This window comes from Oratosquilla oratoria, chromosome 2 (assembly GCF_046742065.1).
Source record: "Oratosquilla oratoria isolate Oo_2021 chromosome 2, ASM4674206v1, whole genome shotgun sequence".
Taxonomy (NCBI): Eukaryota; Metazoa; Arthropoda; class Malacostraca; order Stomatopoda; family Squillidae; genus Oratosquilla; species Oratosquilla oratoria.
This window is the reverse complement of record NC_134778.1, coordinates 73,704,651-73,719,372: the sequence shown is the minus strand read 5'-3', so window position 1 is coordinate 73,719,372 and position 14,722 is coordinate 73,704,651. Positions and strand designations below refer to the sequence as shown.

General features: G+C 42.0%; 2 protein-coding genes across 5 annotated transcripts in view; both read right to left on the bottom strand.

Annotated features, from left to right (window-relative positions):
• Positions 1–4,264: 4,264 nt before the first annotated feature.
• LOC143036267 (uncharacterized) lies at positions 4,265–5,645 on the bottom strand. The gene is made up of 3 exons (XM_076203518.1): positions 5,345–5,645; positions 5,010–5,125; positions 4,265–4,748 (listed from the first exon to the last, which is right to left on the bottom strand). The coding sequence occupies exons 1-3, from the start codon at positions 5,417–5,419 to the stop codon at positions 4,265–4,267; spliced, it is 675 nt and encodes a 224-aa protein (XP_076059633.1). The 5' UTR covers positions 5,420–5,645.
• A 4,948-nt stretch (positions 5,646–10,593) lies between these two features.
• Positions 10,594–14,722, bottom strand: part of LOC143040050 (uncharacterized) — a 35,072-nt gene continuing 30,943 nt past the window's right edge. For all 4 annotated transcript variants that reach the window (XM_076210689.1, XM_076210672.1, XM_076210662.1 and 1 more), the window contains exon 6: positions 10,594–13,695. In XM_076210689.1, coding sequence (XP_076066804.1) covers positions 13,239–13,695 — 457 coding nt within the window. In that variant the 3' untranslated portion in view covers positions 10,594–13,238. The remainder of the gene's footprint in view (positions 13,696–14,722) is intronic.

Genomic DNA, 14,722 nt, shown 5'->3' with positions numbered 1-14,722 from the left:
ACCTGTATTGTTCAACTTAAATGGTATGGTGGTAGGACCGACAAGCTTCGCTAATATGTTTGGAGATGATGCCAAGATCATAAGAATAAACGATGAGGAAGACTGCCGGATATTACAAAAATGTTGACAATATTTATGTTTGGAGTCAAGTGTAGAAAATCAACTTCAATGTCAAAAAATACTAAGTATTGGAAATGAAAAAACAAGATCAATATTTAATGAAAATAGAAGGGAAATGAGACGATATAAAAAAACAAAAGAAGGGGAAAATATGGAAATGTTAGTTACAGACAACTTGCCACTTGACAAAGATATCAGCAAGTCCAATTCTCGTGCGTGTTATAGAATAAGTCAGAGCTTTATTATCCGTTCTCTTTCACTCTGAATATATTGATAATTACAGAAAACGCAATCACAGGCCAGTTCACAGAATACAGGGGTCTTTCAGCCACAACTACAAATTAAATATAATCAAGACGCCGACGCAAGGTCTAAATAAACAGGTCAGACCGTTTGAATTATTATGCGCAGCTTCTGACGTCATTAGGCTGGGTCCGTTTTCTCTTTGTGAAACACTGAAGAAAACTGTGAAACGCCAAGGAAGACAGGAACTATAATATTTTATATATATATATATATATATATATATATATATATATATTATATATCATATGTATTATATATTCATATATATAGACAGGAACTATAATATTTTATATATATTTATATATATATTTTATATAATATTTGTCAGAATATAACTAATTGCGTGGAGCGGTGCGAGCGAAGGCAACAACATACCCGAACGACGCACCAGCTTCAACTGACAGCTATAGGACCCGCGAACCCCACTTTGAACAGCCAGGTGACGTTCATGGGCCCGCTGCGCCAACTCCCTCGAAATTCGGTCGGAAGTGGTTAGACCTGTTATTCCTTAGATCTTGCGCCGACGCTGGTATTTTCGTGATTGCCGCCACCCTGAAGCCACTCTCAAACATTACCTCCAGCATTGCCCCGCAACTGCTTTTCTGAGGAGAGGGCCCCCGACAACATCTGAGGGTCTTGTGCGTCGCCTATGCAGCCACCTAAGTCAATATGAACTGCGTCGGCTGGTGGAGTGTCAGCCACCCCCCTTTAAATTAAATATATTTTATATGTTCCATGTATAATGTATTGTGTACACCGTTCATGTTAGAAAGGGTGCATTCACCGTGATGTGCATACGTATATCACATAGATATGTACATCTAGTGAATGTATGAGTGGGCGTGGCCAAAGCTACACACACTCATACATTGAATCACCCTCCAAACGGGCTAGCAACAAAAGCTCGTGGGAATTATATTCCCAAATAAAACACATACACACAGACTCGTCTACCAACTCGCGTCTCATAATGCCTACGTTAGCGTCATTGTATGGAAGAGGTTAAAAATGACATTACATTTGAGAGCAAATTATAAAAAGTCATAGTTTCCTCACAAAGTGAAGCATATATACAAGACTGAGAGAATACAAACTGACTCAAAACCTTGTGGAGAAATCACATAAGGAGAGACTAGTTTTGTACCTGTCATCATTAAGATAAATAAAAGGGAGTGTGGGGATGTGGTCGCAGTGTTTGGGTCATTAAAGGGATTGGAGAAAAGGAAAGGCCTCTTGGTTTGGAAAGGGAGGACTTCCCGAGGTCATGGAAACAAAATGAAGATCACGTGTTCGGAGGAAGCATCTCTACAGAAAATGCTATTTCTCAAGAAACACTGTTTTCTGTACAATTGCAGAAACTCCTGGAATAACCTAGAATAAAGCCCAAACTCAATCCATCTAAGAGTTTAAAACTAGGTACGACAGTTAGAGGGAAAAGACGACATCCCCAGACATAATTCTCTTTATATATACCATCAGTAAATAAGAATCACAAGTCAAGTCACAAACCACAGAAAACAAAATAATCACCAGGTCATGGAAATAAGCAAAGACATGTTTAAGAATATCTGTAGCAAGAGAGATGCTACTGAGAAGGAACGTGAACAAAGGAATAAAAAATGGAACAAGAAAAACAGGTGAACAAAACAGCGCAAGAGGCAGTGCAAAGAAACTGAAAATTACATATACTGATGTACGGTATTAGCTTATTATCGACCACTTTCGAAACCAACGATTACCTGATGACAAATCTAATAGATATCTTGTGCTTAGTAGAAAATAAGCTACCAAGAAATGTCCTACAACTGAAAAATGGAGGTTATACAGTCGGGAGACATAACAGAAAATATGAAATAATAGATTGGGCAATGATTATCGTGAAAAGTAACTCAACGTGGATAAAGTGATAATGTGTAAAGATAATAAACATCCCAAGAAATCAGATCCAGTGGGTGAGATAAAAGTGACTTGACGTCATAACAGAGTGCGGTCCCCTTTCAAGATGAACGATAAAAAAATGAGACTGGATACTAAAATATTGTCAAATTCGGTTTACATACCACAGAAGGTGACTGAACAGAATGAAGTATAAACTAAGTGGGAGACTTTAATTGCAATGTGGTGAATCATGAAGAATGGGTACCATGTGATAGAAAATTTTCTTGGGTAATATCTTATTGAATATTACACGGTAACCCAATAGTTAAAAATGTGGAACGAATAAGAAAAGACACCTCAAAACGGATTCCAAATATAAAAAATAAATCATACGAAAATTGACAAAAAAAAAAAAAAAAAAGTAGACTCAGAGGTGACTTGATACAGGTCTTTAAGATTCTAAGAGGAATTGACAACATCAAAAGTGACAAAATTTTCACACTGAATGAGAATCCGACAAGAAATAATGGTCTCAAACTGTCAGGAAATAGATTTAATTTGGAAGTGGGTAGAAACAACTTCGCCAACCGTGTAGTTAATGAATGGAACAAACTTCCTGCAGAAGCAGTGCAATGTAGTTCAGTTCGAAGCTTTAAGATTCGTTTAGATAAACACCTAAGCAAGATGCTGTAATGACTGCCATTTATTTTATATTATTTGTTTATTTGTTTGTTATTGTTTGTTTGTTTATTATTATTTGTTTGATTTTTATTTATTATTAGTTATCTGTCAATTTACTATTATTTACTATTTATCTGTTTGTTTATTATTTAACTACACCTATGCATTTATTTATTTTATTTATTATTATAATTTTTTTATTCACCATTATTACATTTTTTCCGCATCCGACCTAGTTATGGACCAAAAGGTCTCCTGTCGGCATGCTCCGCCTTTGTAATCCTTTCTTTACATGACCTCGGGACTGTCCTGTCCCAAACAAATAGAAAGGTGAGGTGTTTGAAAAATACAAAGGAATGTAGTTTTCTTATATATAAAAAAAAAAAAAAAAAATCCATAGAGATGCATTGATCCATAGAATAAATTGGAAGAACAAGAGGAACTGACAAAGTAAATACGTGAATGTAAAGCTAAATTTGATCGATGGGTACACAGACGGAATCCTATTAGCTCCTATCCTGTACGTTACGATTAGGAAATTCAATTAGCTGAACACAGATTTACAGTGAAATGATTACATTTGATCAGCAATGACCGTAGCTTGGGAACAAAATTTGTCGAAAAGATGGAGTCATAGAGGTGATGAAGGAGAAATTCAAGGAGGGATAGTAGAAATTAAAAGTGGTCACTATTATTTGTTAGATTGAGGTTAGTCTCCAGTCATAAATGCTGCATGACTAATCTCTTAAGTCCCTTAAGTACTTAAGACTATAAACATCTATGCGATAGGTAAGTTTAGTTTGGTTTAGTTGTTTAAGTTTATATTTATCATCCACCCATCTAGTTAATTTGGTTAGTTTTACACACTATGTAATGTGTGTAAAAATTTGACTTGTGAAATCAGGTCTCATAATGGTGAATTGGCAATATCTATATCTCTGTCTCTGGCACATATATGTAATCATATGATTTCAAAATATAAATGTCCCCAGCAAATATTTATTTCAAGTGTCTGAGAAGAGTTTACTTCTTACTTAATTGATATGATGATGTAGTTAGCAGGCCGATGTTACCATCGGCCTGCTAATTAAGTACTTCAAATCTATGCTCATTCATAATATCTTTGAAGAATGAGCGATAAAAAGAATATGTAGTATCCTTGCATCGTTCTTGGAAACACGAGTAATTGAATGCGTAGATCAAGGGCTCCTCCGTAGGAGGAAGTGAGAGGGGGCCCGAAGGACCCACAATCCTCTGTCCTTTGTCCTCCTCAAGCTTGTCACATCTCCCTGTCTTCGCCCGAAGCCAATTCCTCCAAAGCATCAGAAGGCGCATAAACTTCCCATGCGAAAGGACACGCTCGCCGGAACCCCATTTTCTTGTGAAATTCAATGGAGGCCGCGTTAGTGTCGTCCACGAAGACGAAAACTGGGGAGCAGAGGTCGCCCACCTTCCTGGACAGGGAGAGGGATACCAGCCGCGCCAAGCCCTTCCGGCGGTGCTCGGGCAAGGTGAAAGTGCTCCCGATGGAGCCGTCTGGATACTTCAAGATCCATGCAACAGGGAGTGACTGTAAAACACCGTCCTTTGGCCGCGTTATGTCGGTATCTGCTGGATTCGCCTTGAAGGCAGCGACTGAAGGAAAGTTCGAGATGATCTCCCAGAAGAAGTCTTTCGTCTCTGTGTTTTTGTAGGTCCAGTGGTCATGAACCCACTCTGCATGTGCTGGGGTCAACCTGCCTAACGTGTAGCCCTCTACCAACCTGAAAGAAGCAAAATCAGTCAGATACAAGTTTGGACATCCGACTAGACACTTTGTAGGCTTTCTTTTCCCCAAGATTTCGGATCAGCAAATGACATCACCTCACACGACTTTCGTTTTCATACTACCAGTTGCATTTACATATACATAAAACACACACAATGCCACACCTCAGTTGCTTCTTGCAATTACCTTATTGTTACACTACATCAAGCATGGTGGCGAGGCAATAGTTCGAGTGAGAATCTGAAGGCGGACTCACCTGATCTGCGATGCTTCGTCGCTGTCCTCTCGAGAGAGAACGTAGGCATGGGATTGGGAGACGCTGTGATACCTCGGGTTAGCCATCAATCTCCCGGAGTTCATCAACCGCCGAATCTGAAAAGCGATTTTTTTCCAGGGCGGATAAAGATAAACACACAGTGATTGCAATTCCACACGGACGATAAATAAAAAGGGGACCTTGGCAGTTGTTATCACAATCTGAATCATGGTAGATACATCAAGAACAACCCCATTGAAACAAACTAAACCCTCCTTATGAATCAATCACGGCCTCACTTTGGCTGAAAATGGAAAGTTACTAGAAAGTCTTACCCTTGTAAGGACGTAGTGGTTACAGCCGTAGAGATAAACTGGTTTAGCCCAATCCAAACCGGGCACTGACTCCATCAGCTTCGCGAACTCTTCATCAGCTAAACCATCTTCCTCAGGTTGCCGTTCCTCCTCATAGTACACTGTTATGCTCTGCACTCCTTCCTGCAAAACCCCCACGACTCAGTGGACTAACATTGCAAACAGTCGCAATAACGAGCTTAGGACTTCCAAGGGAAGAGGTTCATGTTCCCGAGAGTAACTCACCCATGACGCCGTGGGTGTCAAGACCAAGAAGGTTCTGAACGAGGTCTCCATTGCGACGAAAACTTGGGTCCTCAGTTCCTGCAGGTCGTACTGAATCAGACTGCTAACAAACCCATGGACCTGAAAATGACACGGTTTCTTTGATGACAAGAATAGTGCACATGTGTGTTTGCAAATGCTACAAAGAAAAGTTTGTTATGTGGAACATCTTCCATTTCTTATAGATACGAGAATCCATCTAAATACCTAAAAGGATGCTAGGTGGGCTCTACGCTAGGGAAGTGCTTATCTGTGCCCGAAACCGTCACTTTTGTCCCATGTGTACCGACATTAAGACTTACTGTTAAGGAATTCGGCATCTGCGACTCCAAAATGTCTCTAAGCTTGGGGAGACACTCCTGGCCAAGTTCCCTGACGATGTCCATGGTTTCTGCCTGAGGTAGAAGAGCATAAGGTATGGAAAAGTTAATCTAATTTGTTGCAGTCTGTCACACTGCTTCGGGCAGACACCCCACCTCGGTGGAGGTACCTTAGGGGAGACTTTGTGGCAGTTGATGTGTTGTTGGGAGCAACTCAGTAGCACTTAGTGTTAGGATAAAGTAGTAAGGGTAAAGTAGTAGGAAGGTGTTGATCCGTTTTTGTCTGTTCATGTGCTTTGTCTGAATAAGGAGCCAGGCAAACCCGACAGGCTACAATCCTGCGTACTGCATGGAGGCTTACTACCGCCAGCACACACCTTTGCGTCCGCTCATCACCCGTGATTTGAGCTTATGTCCCCCACTCGTGCGTGATCCGAGCGCTCTCCCACTGAGCCGCCCGGGGTTCTACAAAGGATCGGTTTCAAATGTAACCATCATCATTGCTATCATCAAGTTCTCCATCGAAACATTTCCTGCCGCGGTTTCACCACTGCATGCAACCCGCAGATCATGGCATCACCTCCAGCTTTCAGCAACTCTGTACTGATGTTGCAGATGCCAGTTGCCTTTCAACCCTTCAAATTACTCACAGCCTCTTTGGCCTCTCTCAAGTGGGGCGGAGATTCGTCTATCGGTAGATCGACAACCGCCAACTGAACACAATCAAGGTTAAACTGTTCGCCCGGAGGGTCATTCATGAGCAACTACTCAAAGTACTCGGTAAAGGGGTTACACTCCTCCACGCCTGAGACTAGCTCACCATCAGCTGTTGGGATTGTGCTCCTCTGGGTTTCAGTATTTGGTAAACATGCCTGAAGTCATTCGCATTAAAAGGGTCCTCAACATCCTCAGCGATTCCCCTGACGTACCTTTTCTTATCCTTCCTCATGAGAGTCTCTAGTCGGCCGTTTTTGAGTCCTGTATTGGTCCAGGTTCCCAGCCATTCTGTCAGCATGGTACAACTCTATGACCTCCAGTGTTTCTCGCGACGCCACACCACTCCACGATAATTAACGCTTGTTGTACATAATCTTAAACCATGTTTGCATTCTAGTCCGCATAGCTCGAAGGTATCCTAAACACCAAGTGAATATCTAAATATAGTACAGAAACAATAATTACTTACTATTGCCATAACACTTCTATACTGCTTTCTATTCATAATTATTAACAAATAAACTAAATCCAAACTTAGGTAAAAAGAATATATATCATAATCAATTTTAGCATGTAGTATACTTATTAATTAACATTCAAGTGTACGTAGGTAAGATGTAACCTTTGTTTGTAAATAATGTATTAGGAACACCTTGAATAGGAAAATGAGTTTCAACGCTTCCCTATAGGGGTCTCTGTAGACCTAAGGACGCTGAGGCGGTCCAGACGGCCAGTTCAGTCTTGGAGACCATCAGTGAGACTTAAAATAAAAAACCTTGGAAGACAGGTTAAACACTTATTGTTGGCTTTATTTCAATTCCACAAACAAAAAGACCAACACCCTCTCCAATGCACTCCTCGGCAGCTTCAGCTTTTAAGGCCCTTATACACTGTCAATCATGATTGTACAATATTCATGATTGCGCAAGCATATCCTGCGTGAGTGGGTGTGATTGGGTGTTTGCGCAGATGATTGAGGAATTTCCAACACGGTTTGATTTTGTAAGCTCAAGCATAGTAGTTACACCATCATGAGTGATAGTTAGTGTCGATGATTGCGCCAACAGCTCAATCTTTTCTTTGTAGCCAAGAATGGCTATGCATGCAGCCGCTTTACTCATCTTCACTCCACAAACTCCAAGAGGTAAGTAATGATTACTCAATCTTACTGATAGTGTGTGGCCCAAACACTGATTGCACGATCTCGATGACTGTGCAATCATGATTGACAGTGTATAGGGGCCTTTAGAGTTTCACGTTTAAAGGTGTCCCACAGTCTTTCAGGGTCATCACGAATGCCAAGTACTTCAAACAGATTTGAGATTACCACTGTGTACTCCTGGGCGAAGGCATCATCCCTGAGCTTCGCTAGATGAAATACAAGTGGATTACATCTTGAAATTCTCCTGAACTTGATACTCATTCTGGTCTTGCGACCACAAGTCTATCAATCGTAAAGAATTCAGCTCTAAAATAAAACCTGCAGATCTATAGACTCTTCCAAACGAGTACTAACAAGTATTTGATCGATCTCTTTGGCCACTCCTTCGGCATTACTATACCATATCCATCGGTGTGGTTCTCGTCTCTGGAGCCATGAACCAGCAATCCTCAACCTTCTGAACTTTGTAAAGAACAGAAAGAGAGAACTGTTAATTTTTCTGAATCCAAAACCATATAACCAATACATATTTGATAGCCAGCTCTGTCGGTGCATTGAAGTCGCCCAAAATATTAAACGTGTCTAGTGGCGGGCAATGGTCAACTTTTGATCCAAGCTTGGCAACGGTCGCCAGTCGCCTTCATTCAGGATAAAGCAGGATGCCGCACTGAAGTGACTAAATTTGTTTGTTTTGTTGGAGCTGACGCCAGACAATTGTATCAAGTCAGACCGTCAAGGAGAGCGAGTTGCTGTTACATAAGGTCATGTGGTGGTGTTGGTTGCGGTGGTGGTAGTGGTGGTAGGGGAGGTAGGGGAGGTCCCATTGGTTGTAGTGATGTAATAGTACTGGTGGTAGAGGTGGTAGAGTTGATGGTGATGTAATGATAAGGGTGGTGATGTAATGATCAGTGTGGTGATGTAATGATGTGGTGGCGGCGGTGACGAGGGTGTTGATGATGCTGGATGCATTGGTGGTGCTGGTGGTAGTAGAAGTAGTAACGGTAGTAACAGAAATAGTGACAACACCGACGACGACGACGACGACGACGACGATGATGATGATGATGATGATGATGATGATGATGATGATGATGATGATGATGATGATGGTGGTGGTGGTGGTGGTGATGATGATGATGATGATGATGATGATGATGATGATGATGATGATGATTATGATGATGATGATGATGATGATGATGATGATGATGATGATGATGTTGTTTTTGATGATGGTGATGGTGATGATGATGATGATGATGATGATGATGATGATGATGATGATGATGATGATGATGGTGGTGGTGGTGGTGGTGGTGGTGGGGGGGTCCCAGTTGAGATCAAATCAGTGATGACACAGACAATAACACTGCCTCCTCTGGAGACACAAATTATGTGCATTGCGATGGTAATGCCAGGTTTTTCAATATATTTGTTCTCTAACAAGAATGTTGTTGACCAAGACGATGACAACACTACGCCCCGTGACTAATATGAATGACGTCGCACACATGTGTTCATGTCACTAGTGCATATTGTAACTGACAACAAGTGCTCACTCGGAAGACAGTTTCTGGATTCTGTTTGCAAGACCTGGCGCCGCGCTGGCAAGATGGCTGGCACCCAAGGGAGTGCGACAGAACCTGCACGAAAGGCGAAACAACACAGTCAGCAGCGCTGGTTTTGGTGTGGACTTGAAGGCAGTTTCACTGCAAGAGAATGTCCACCACACGTGCCCTCTCCCGAAGGATCAGGAAGACACTCCCTGTGTTCAGGCACCTGGTGCTCAACTGGGGTGCTTCCCTCTATATTTTCTCCGGAGCATTGATACACTACCTTCTTAGCTGATCTCCGCTGAATGCAGTGATGGAGATGGGTTTTGGGAACTAGGTGTACGCTATACATAAAATTTAAAAACAGATATACATTGTACCCCCTTCCCGATGTTCAGCCCTGATCAATTGTAAAAAGAGGTTCTCATAGCAACACCACGGACGGGCCGATGACGTCACTGTCTAGACACTATGAAATTCTCTCACCTGCTAGCTTGCCGACTGAACACCACGTCGATTCACTTCCCGTATTCTCCGACTCACCGTGCTCTCTCTCCCTCTTGAAACGCTGAGACGTGCTCCGAGATCCGTCCGCCTCGTGTGGTCGCCAGAACTTTTCTCGAAGAAATCTGGGGTCCTTCCTCGAGTCGACGAACTTGAGGACTGACCGCTGTTGTACAACCCAGTCCTATGGGTACGCCTATATATGTAATGATCTCGAGGCCGCAGGGTGACGGGCGACAGGGTGAGGAGGAGGAGGAGGGACGGGGGAGAGGCGAAGAAGGACGAGAACGGAGGAGGACGGGAAACGATGTTGGTGACTATAATGATGATGACAATGATTGCTATGGCAATGATGATGGTGGTAATAGTGAAAACTTTTATACTGATGATAATAGTGATGATGGTACTCTAGGACACCAAAAAGGAACACCATGTGAGGACGGAGCCTTTCTTAGTGCGACGTTTCGCTTGTTAGAGTTTTATCAAGTACATCGTCGTGGCACACAAATCTCTGAAGAGGACCTAGGGAGAACGGGGGAGTGTCACTGTAGTCAAGGCACGGTTAAGGAAGAAGGGGAGCAATTGTCCGTCTGAAGGAGGACACTTGTTCACCTAAGAACAGAAGTCCTTGTGATTCTTTTGAGAGATGGAAACTACGTGTCTATACACAGGAAAATGAAACAACGAAAAAATACTCCTTTCTGATTGTATTTACAAAAATCTATTCAAACTTGAGTGAATCTCAGACTTTTATAACAATGATCATATATGAAATTCATAAAGTGTATTCCACTTAGATTATCTTACATTTTTTTTCTATTGTGGACCATGTGTTTTCCTTGGTTATCGAATGTAAATTGTGGGAACAACATTAACTTTGTTTTGAAATAACTCGTCGTCTGTTAAAGTGAATGGTGTGTAGTTATTGCACTCTGTTGCCTGAGTTCCACCGACTGGAAACTCACAGTCCCTAAAAGGCTGGCAACGGTTCTCAGGCCGTCCCGTAGATCCCTCCGGGAACAATCGTTGGTCTGTTGTCTGTGTTGGGGTTGTTACTATCACAGTTTGGAATATTAGGAGGGGAGCAGTCGCCAACTGCCAGCCCTCTTTATGTGAACAAATTGAGATATTTTTTAATTTTGCCCAATTTACATCCATTACTACGAGTCCTGCCTTTCTGTTTTAATATTGTGACCTTGGCTGCATCACCCTTGATAAAGCCCTTGAATCATTTAGATATCTCTATTAGATCACCCCCGCACTCCACCTCTTTCCAGAGAGTGTAAGTTAAGGTGCTTAAGCCTGTTTTCGTATGGTACATTTCTAAGCCCTCTCCAGATTGAGGTGAAGATATTAAGGTCTTTGAAGACGACTGCTTCCACCAGGGAGGTAATTCTCCCTAAGGGTGACTGATGGCAGTTACGTTGGTCCCATTGTGTGCAGTCTTGTCTAAATATATTTACTTGTTACAGTGAAGATGAATTATTGTCTTTGGTCATGGAGGAAAAAGGGAGCCCACTGCAAATACAAGTGCAATGTGGAATTCGATCCAGTAGTCTGATAGAAACTGCCTATTTCGTACGATTGTCAGAATCAGATTTTATATCCATTTGACTCTCTTCTCAGAATACTTATGAAACTGGAATACAAACAGGTACCATACTCAAACTTGACTCTCCTTCTTTGGAAATCCCCTTAGTAATTCGATTAAATTTTAAATAGATCTGATTGTGTTAGTAGTCTTCACTCCCATTCTCACCTCTTCTCTGGCCGTCCCACGACCTTACTGACCCGCAAATGGTCCCATGGGACACGCTCGCCCCACCCTCCCCCCACCCACAGCCGCGTGACTCGGCCCCGAGCTTTCTTATGACCACGGGTGGGACAAAGCCTTCTTGAGAAAACACGTGCATTACCAACATCGGTCAGCGATGATTAACCTGCACCTCGGCCAGCACCGTGATGATGAACACTGGATTCATTGAGGACGCATACCCACTGTCTTCGTGAGTCACCGGCATCAGAACGTTTTGCCTCTGACTTCCCACGCATCACACTTGACCTCACGCCAGTTGGGAGCATGAGTCATGACCTACCCGTGTATATAAAGGCTGAACGAACGCCGAAGGTTCACAATGCCTAGGAGCATCACACGCGAGCCTGGCACGCTGCTTCTATTTTCTCATCTCCTCCCTCGCAACCAGACCAGGCTTGAAACTTACAGTGATCACCCTGGCCGTCTCGTCCTCTCCCCCTTTTCTCGCCCTTAACGCGAGCCCTATCATAACACGGACGCCCAACGTTCATTGCTAAATAAAACCAACTCTCTCTCCATCAGCCTAATGTTGGCTGCCCAACGGGGGGCAAGACCACCAGCATAATAGATTGAATACTGGGTAACTCTTGTGCTATCACTAACTCAGTGCCCCCCGAATGAGACAGGTTTTGTATAGTGAGTACTTAAGGGACTTAGATCAGTCATGCAGCACTTATGACTGGAGACTAACATCAACCTAACAAAGAATAGTGACCACTTTTAATTTCTACTATCCCTCCTTGAATTTCTCCTTTACAACTTCTATGACTCCATGTTTTCGATAGATTTTCCCCCAAGAAAGAAACTACGGTTTTTGCTGATAAAATGCAATCATTTCACTGCATATCTATGATCAGCTAAATGAATTTCCCTAATTGTAATGTACAGGATTGGAGCTAATAGGATTCCGTCTGTGCATCCATCGTTCAAATTTAGCTTTACATGCACTTATGTCCTTTGACAGTTCTATTTTTTTTTCCATTTTATTCTTTGGATTAATGTATCTCTATGATTTTTTATGTAAACTATGTTCCTTTGTATTTTTCAAATACCTCACTTTTTGTTTTTTGTGTCCTCTGTTTTTCTTTCTTTCTTTAATCCCACACATAGAGGTCCTTTTTGTTGTTGATTGTGTCCACTCCTTTTACTTTTCTGAATACTGCTATCACATCACCCCTTTTCCTTCTTTCTTCTCATGTTGGCACCTCCAGTCTTTTTCACATGTTTTGTTTTGTGTGCGGGTAACAATTGTTGCCTCAAGTTTCAATGACTGGAGACCCGCAGCCTCACACTAGCTGTGGTCGGATGTCGGATACCTAGGGGCCCTCGGGTCTCCTTCAAGACAGACCTGGGCCAATAGATTGAATGATCCTAATCTGTACAGTGTCCTGATTCCATGGGAATGAGACTATTAATATATTTGTTGACATGCCTGCATTTCCCCCACCCCCTTCATTTGAATTAGAACTCCCTTATAAAAAAGGAAGACATAAACTGCCCCAGGTTCTCCATCCAGTTGTCAGTGTCCTTGGAGTCTAAAGGCCCCCAGTGACGCAGCAGAAACGTGTGTCGGGGCAACAAGCTCAAATCCAGTAGGGTAGGCCCTCCTGAAACCCATCTTTCCATGGAAAGCGATGGAAGCCTTGTTTGAGTCTTCAACCACCACATAGGAGGGGCTCCCTAGGGACAGAATCTTCCTTGTTAGGTCAAGAGTCACAGCTGTGGCCAAACCTCGATGTCGGTACATGGGTTGAGTGTATGTATTGCCAATGGCTCCGTATTTGTAGGTCAGGACCCAGGCCACAAGCTGGCTTTTTTCTCCTTCAGAGGCAGTCTTGAATACAACTGAAGACGGTAATTTAGTCACCAGCTCCTGGTAGTTGATGATGGAGTCCGTGAAATTGAAGTTCCAGAGAGGGAAAACCACATCCATGTCTTCAGGATACAGGCTGTTTAGGGTGAATCCCTCTGGAATTCTGAGAAAAGATCAAATAATAATAATAAGGTTCAGATCATGTTATTTTACTGTTCCCAGTGAAAATTACAAAGAAAATCAACATAATAAGATCAATAGTAAGCACAGGTTTTGGTCAGCAGAGAAACCCTAATCACAGTCTATAAGCAGTTCATAAGAACCGTACTTGATTACACCTCACCTGTATGGTTCCCTATCATGAAAACAACAACGATAGACATCCTACAAACTACACAAATCAAAACAATAGAAATAGTAAGGGAATCAACTAATACCACCTCATTATACTGTCTCTACACAAACTAAAACCATCCCCATGGAACAGCACATAGATAAGATAGAGACAGTTTCACGTAAAACTCATCCATCCCATTACAAAACTGAAGCACAATCAACTGAAAAAACGCATACGAGTACTACTTAAATATCTACAACAACCTACTACTTGCACCATGCAGCACATCCATACAAAAACACATACATACTAGAATCACATAACAAGCACCTAAGACTGTCCAGCAAATTCCCTCCGCAAAAACAATTCAGAAATAAACACTACAGAGAAATCCTCCACAAAAGCCTGAACTTCTCTAGCACAACTACGTTCAAGGTATCATCCAGCTTTAAGATAATAAAATACTCATTATTACAAACCCACGAAGTGGGAAATGAGAAATTCATCGCAGGCCCTGTCACTTGCTTCAAGCCGCTATTTATTTTCCTAGGTTGACGCTTCCTCGCCTATGAAACAATACTAACTCAAAATAGACCTGGCTCTAGATGCAAATTAATCCAGATACAATTCCTATACAGAGGACATCCTATATAGTTCCACTCTAGTTTCAACATCATAGACGACATCATATATCTTCTTTGAGTGACTTGTGGCCCAACCCTGTGGTTGTTGCTCATTATCTGGGGACGTGGGTGTCCTGCAAGAGAAACTTTGGACAACAGATTGACTGATTACATTTTACAATTGAATATATTGTATTTGTGTAGTACATATAACCTGAAAAATCTAAGCA

What these genes read in the sequence shown, in the direction of transcription:
- LOC143036267 (XM_076203518.1), bottom strand. Translation starts at nt 5,419, where the DNA reads ATGGAGTCAGTGCCCGGTTTGGATTGGGCTAAACCAGTTTATCTCTAC. An exon ending in ACCACTACGTCCTTACAAGG is followed by an intron (nt 5,126 to 5,344) that starts GTAAGACTTTCT and finishes ATCGCTTTTCAG; the next exon opens with ATTCGGCGGTTGATGAACTC. An exon ending in GACGAAGCATCGCAGATCAG is followed by an intron (nt 4,749 to 5,009) that starts GTGAGTCCGCCT and finishes TGCTTCTTTCAG; the next exon opens with GTTGGTAGAGGGCTACACGT.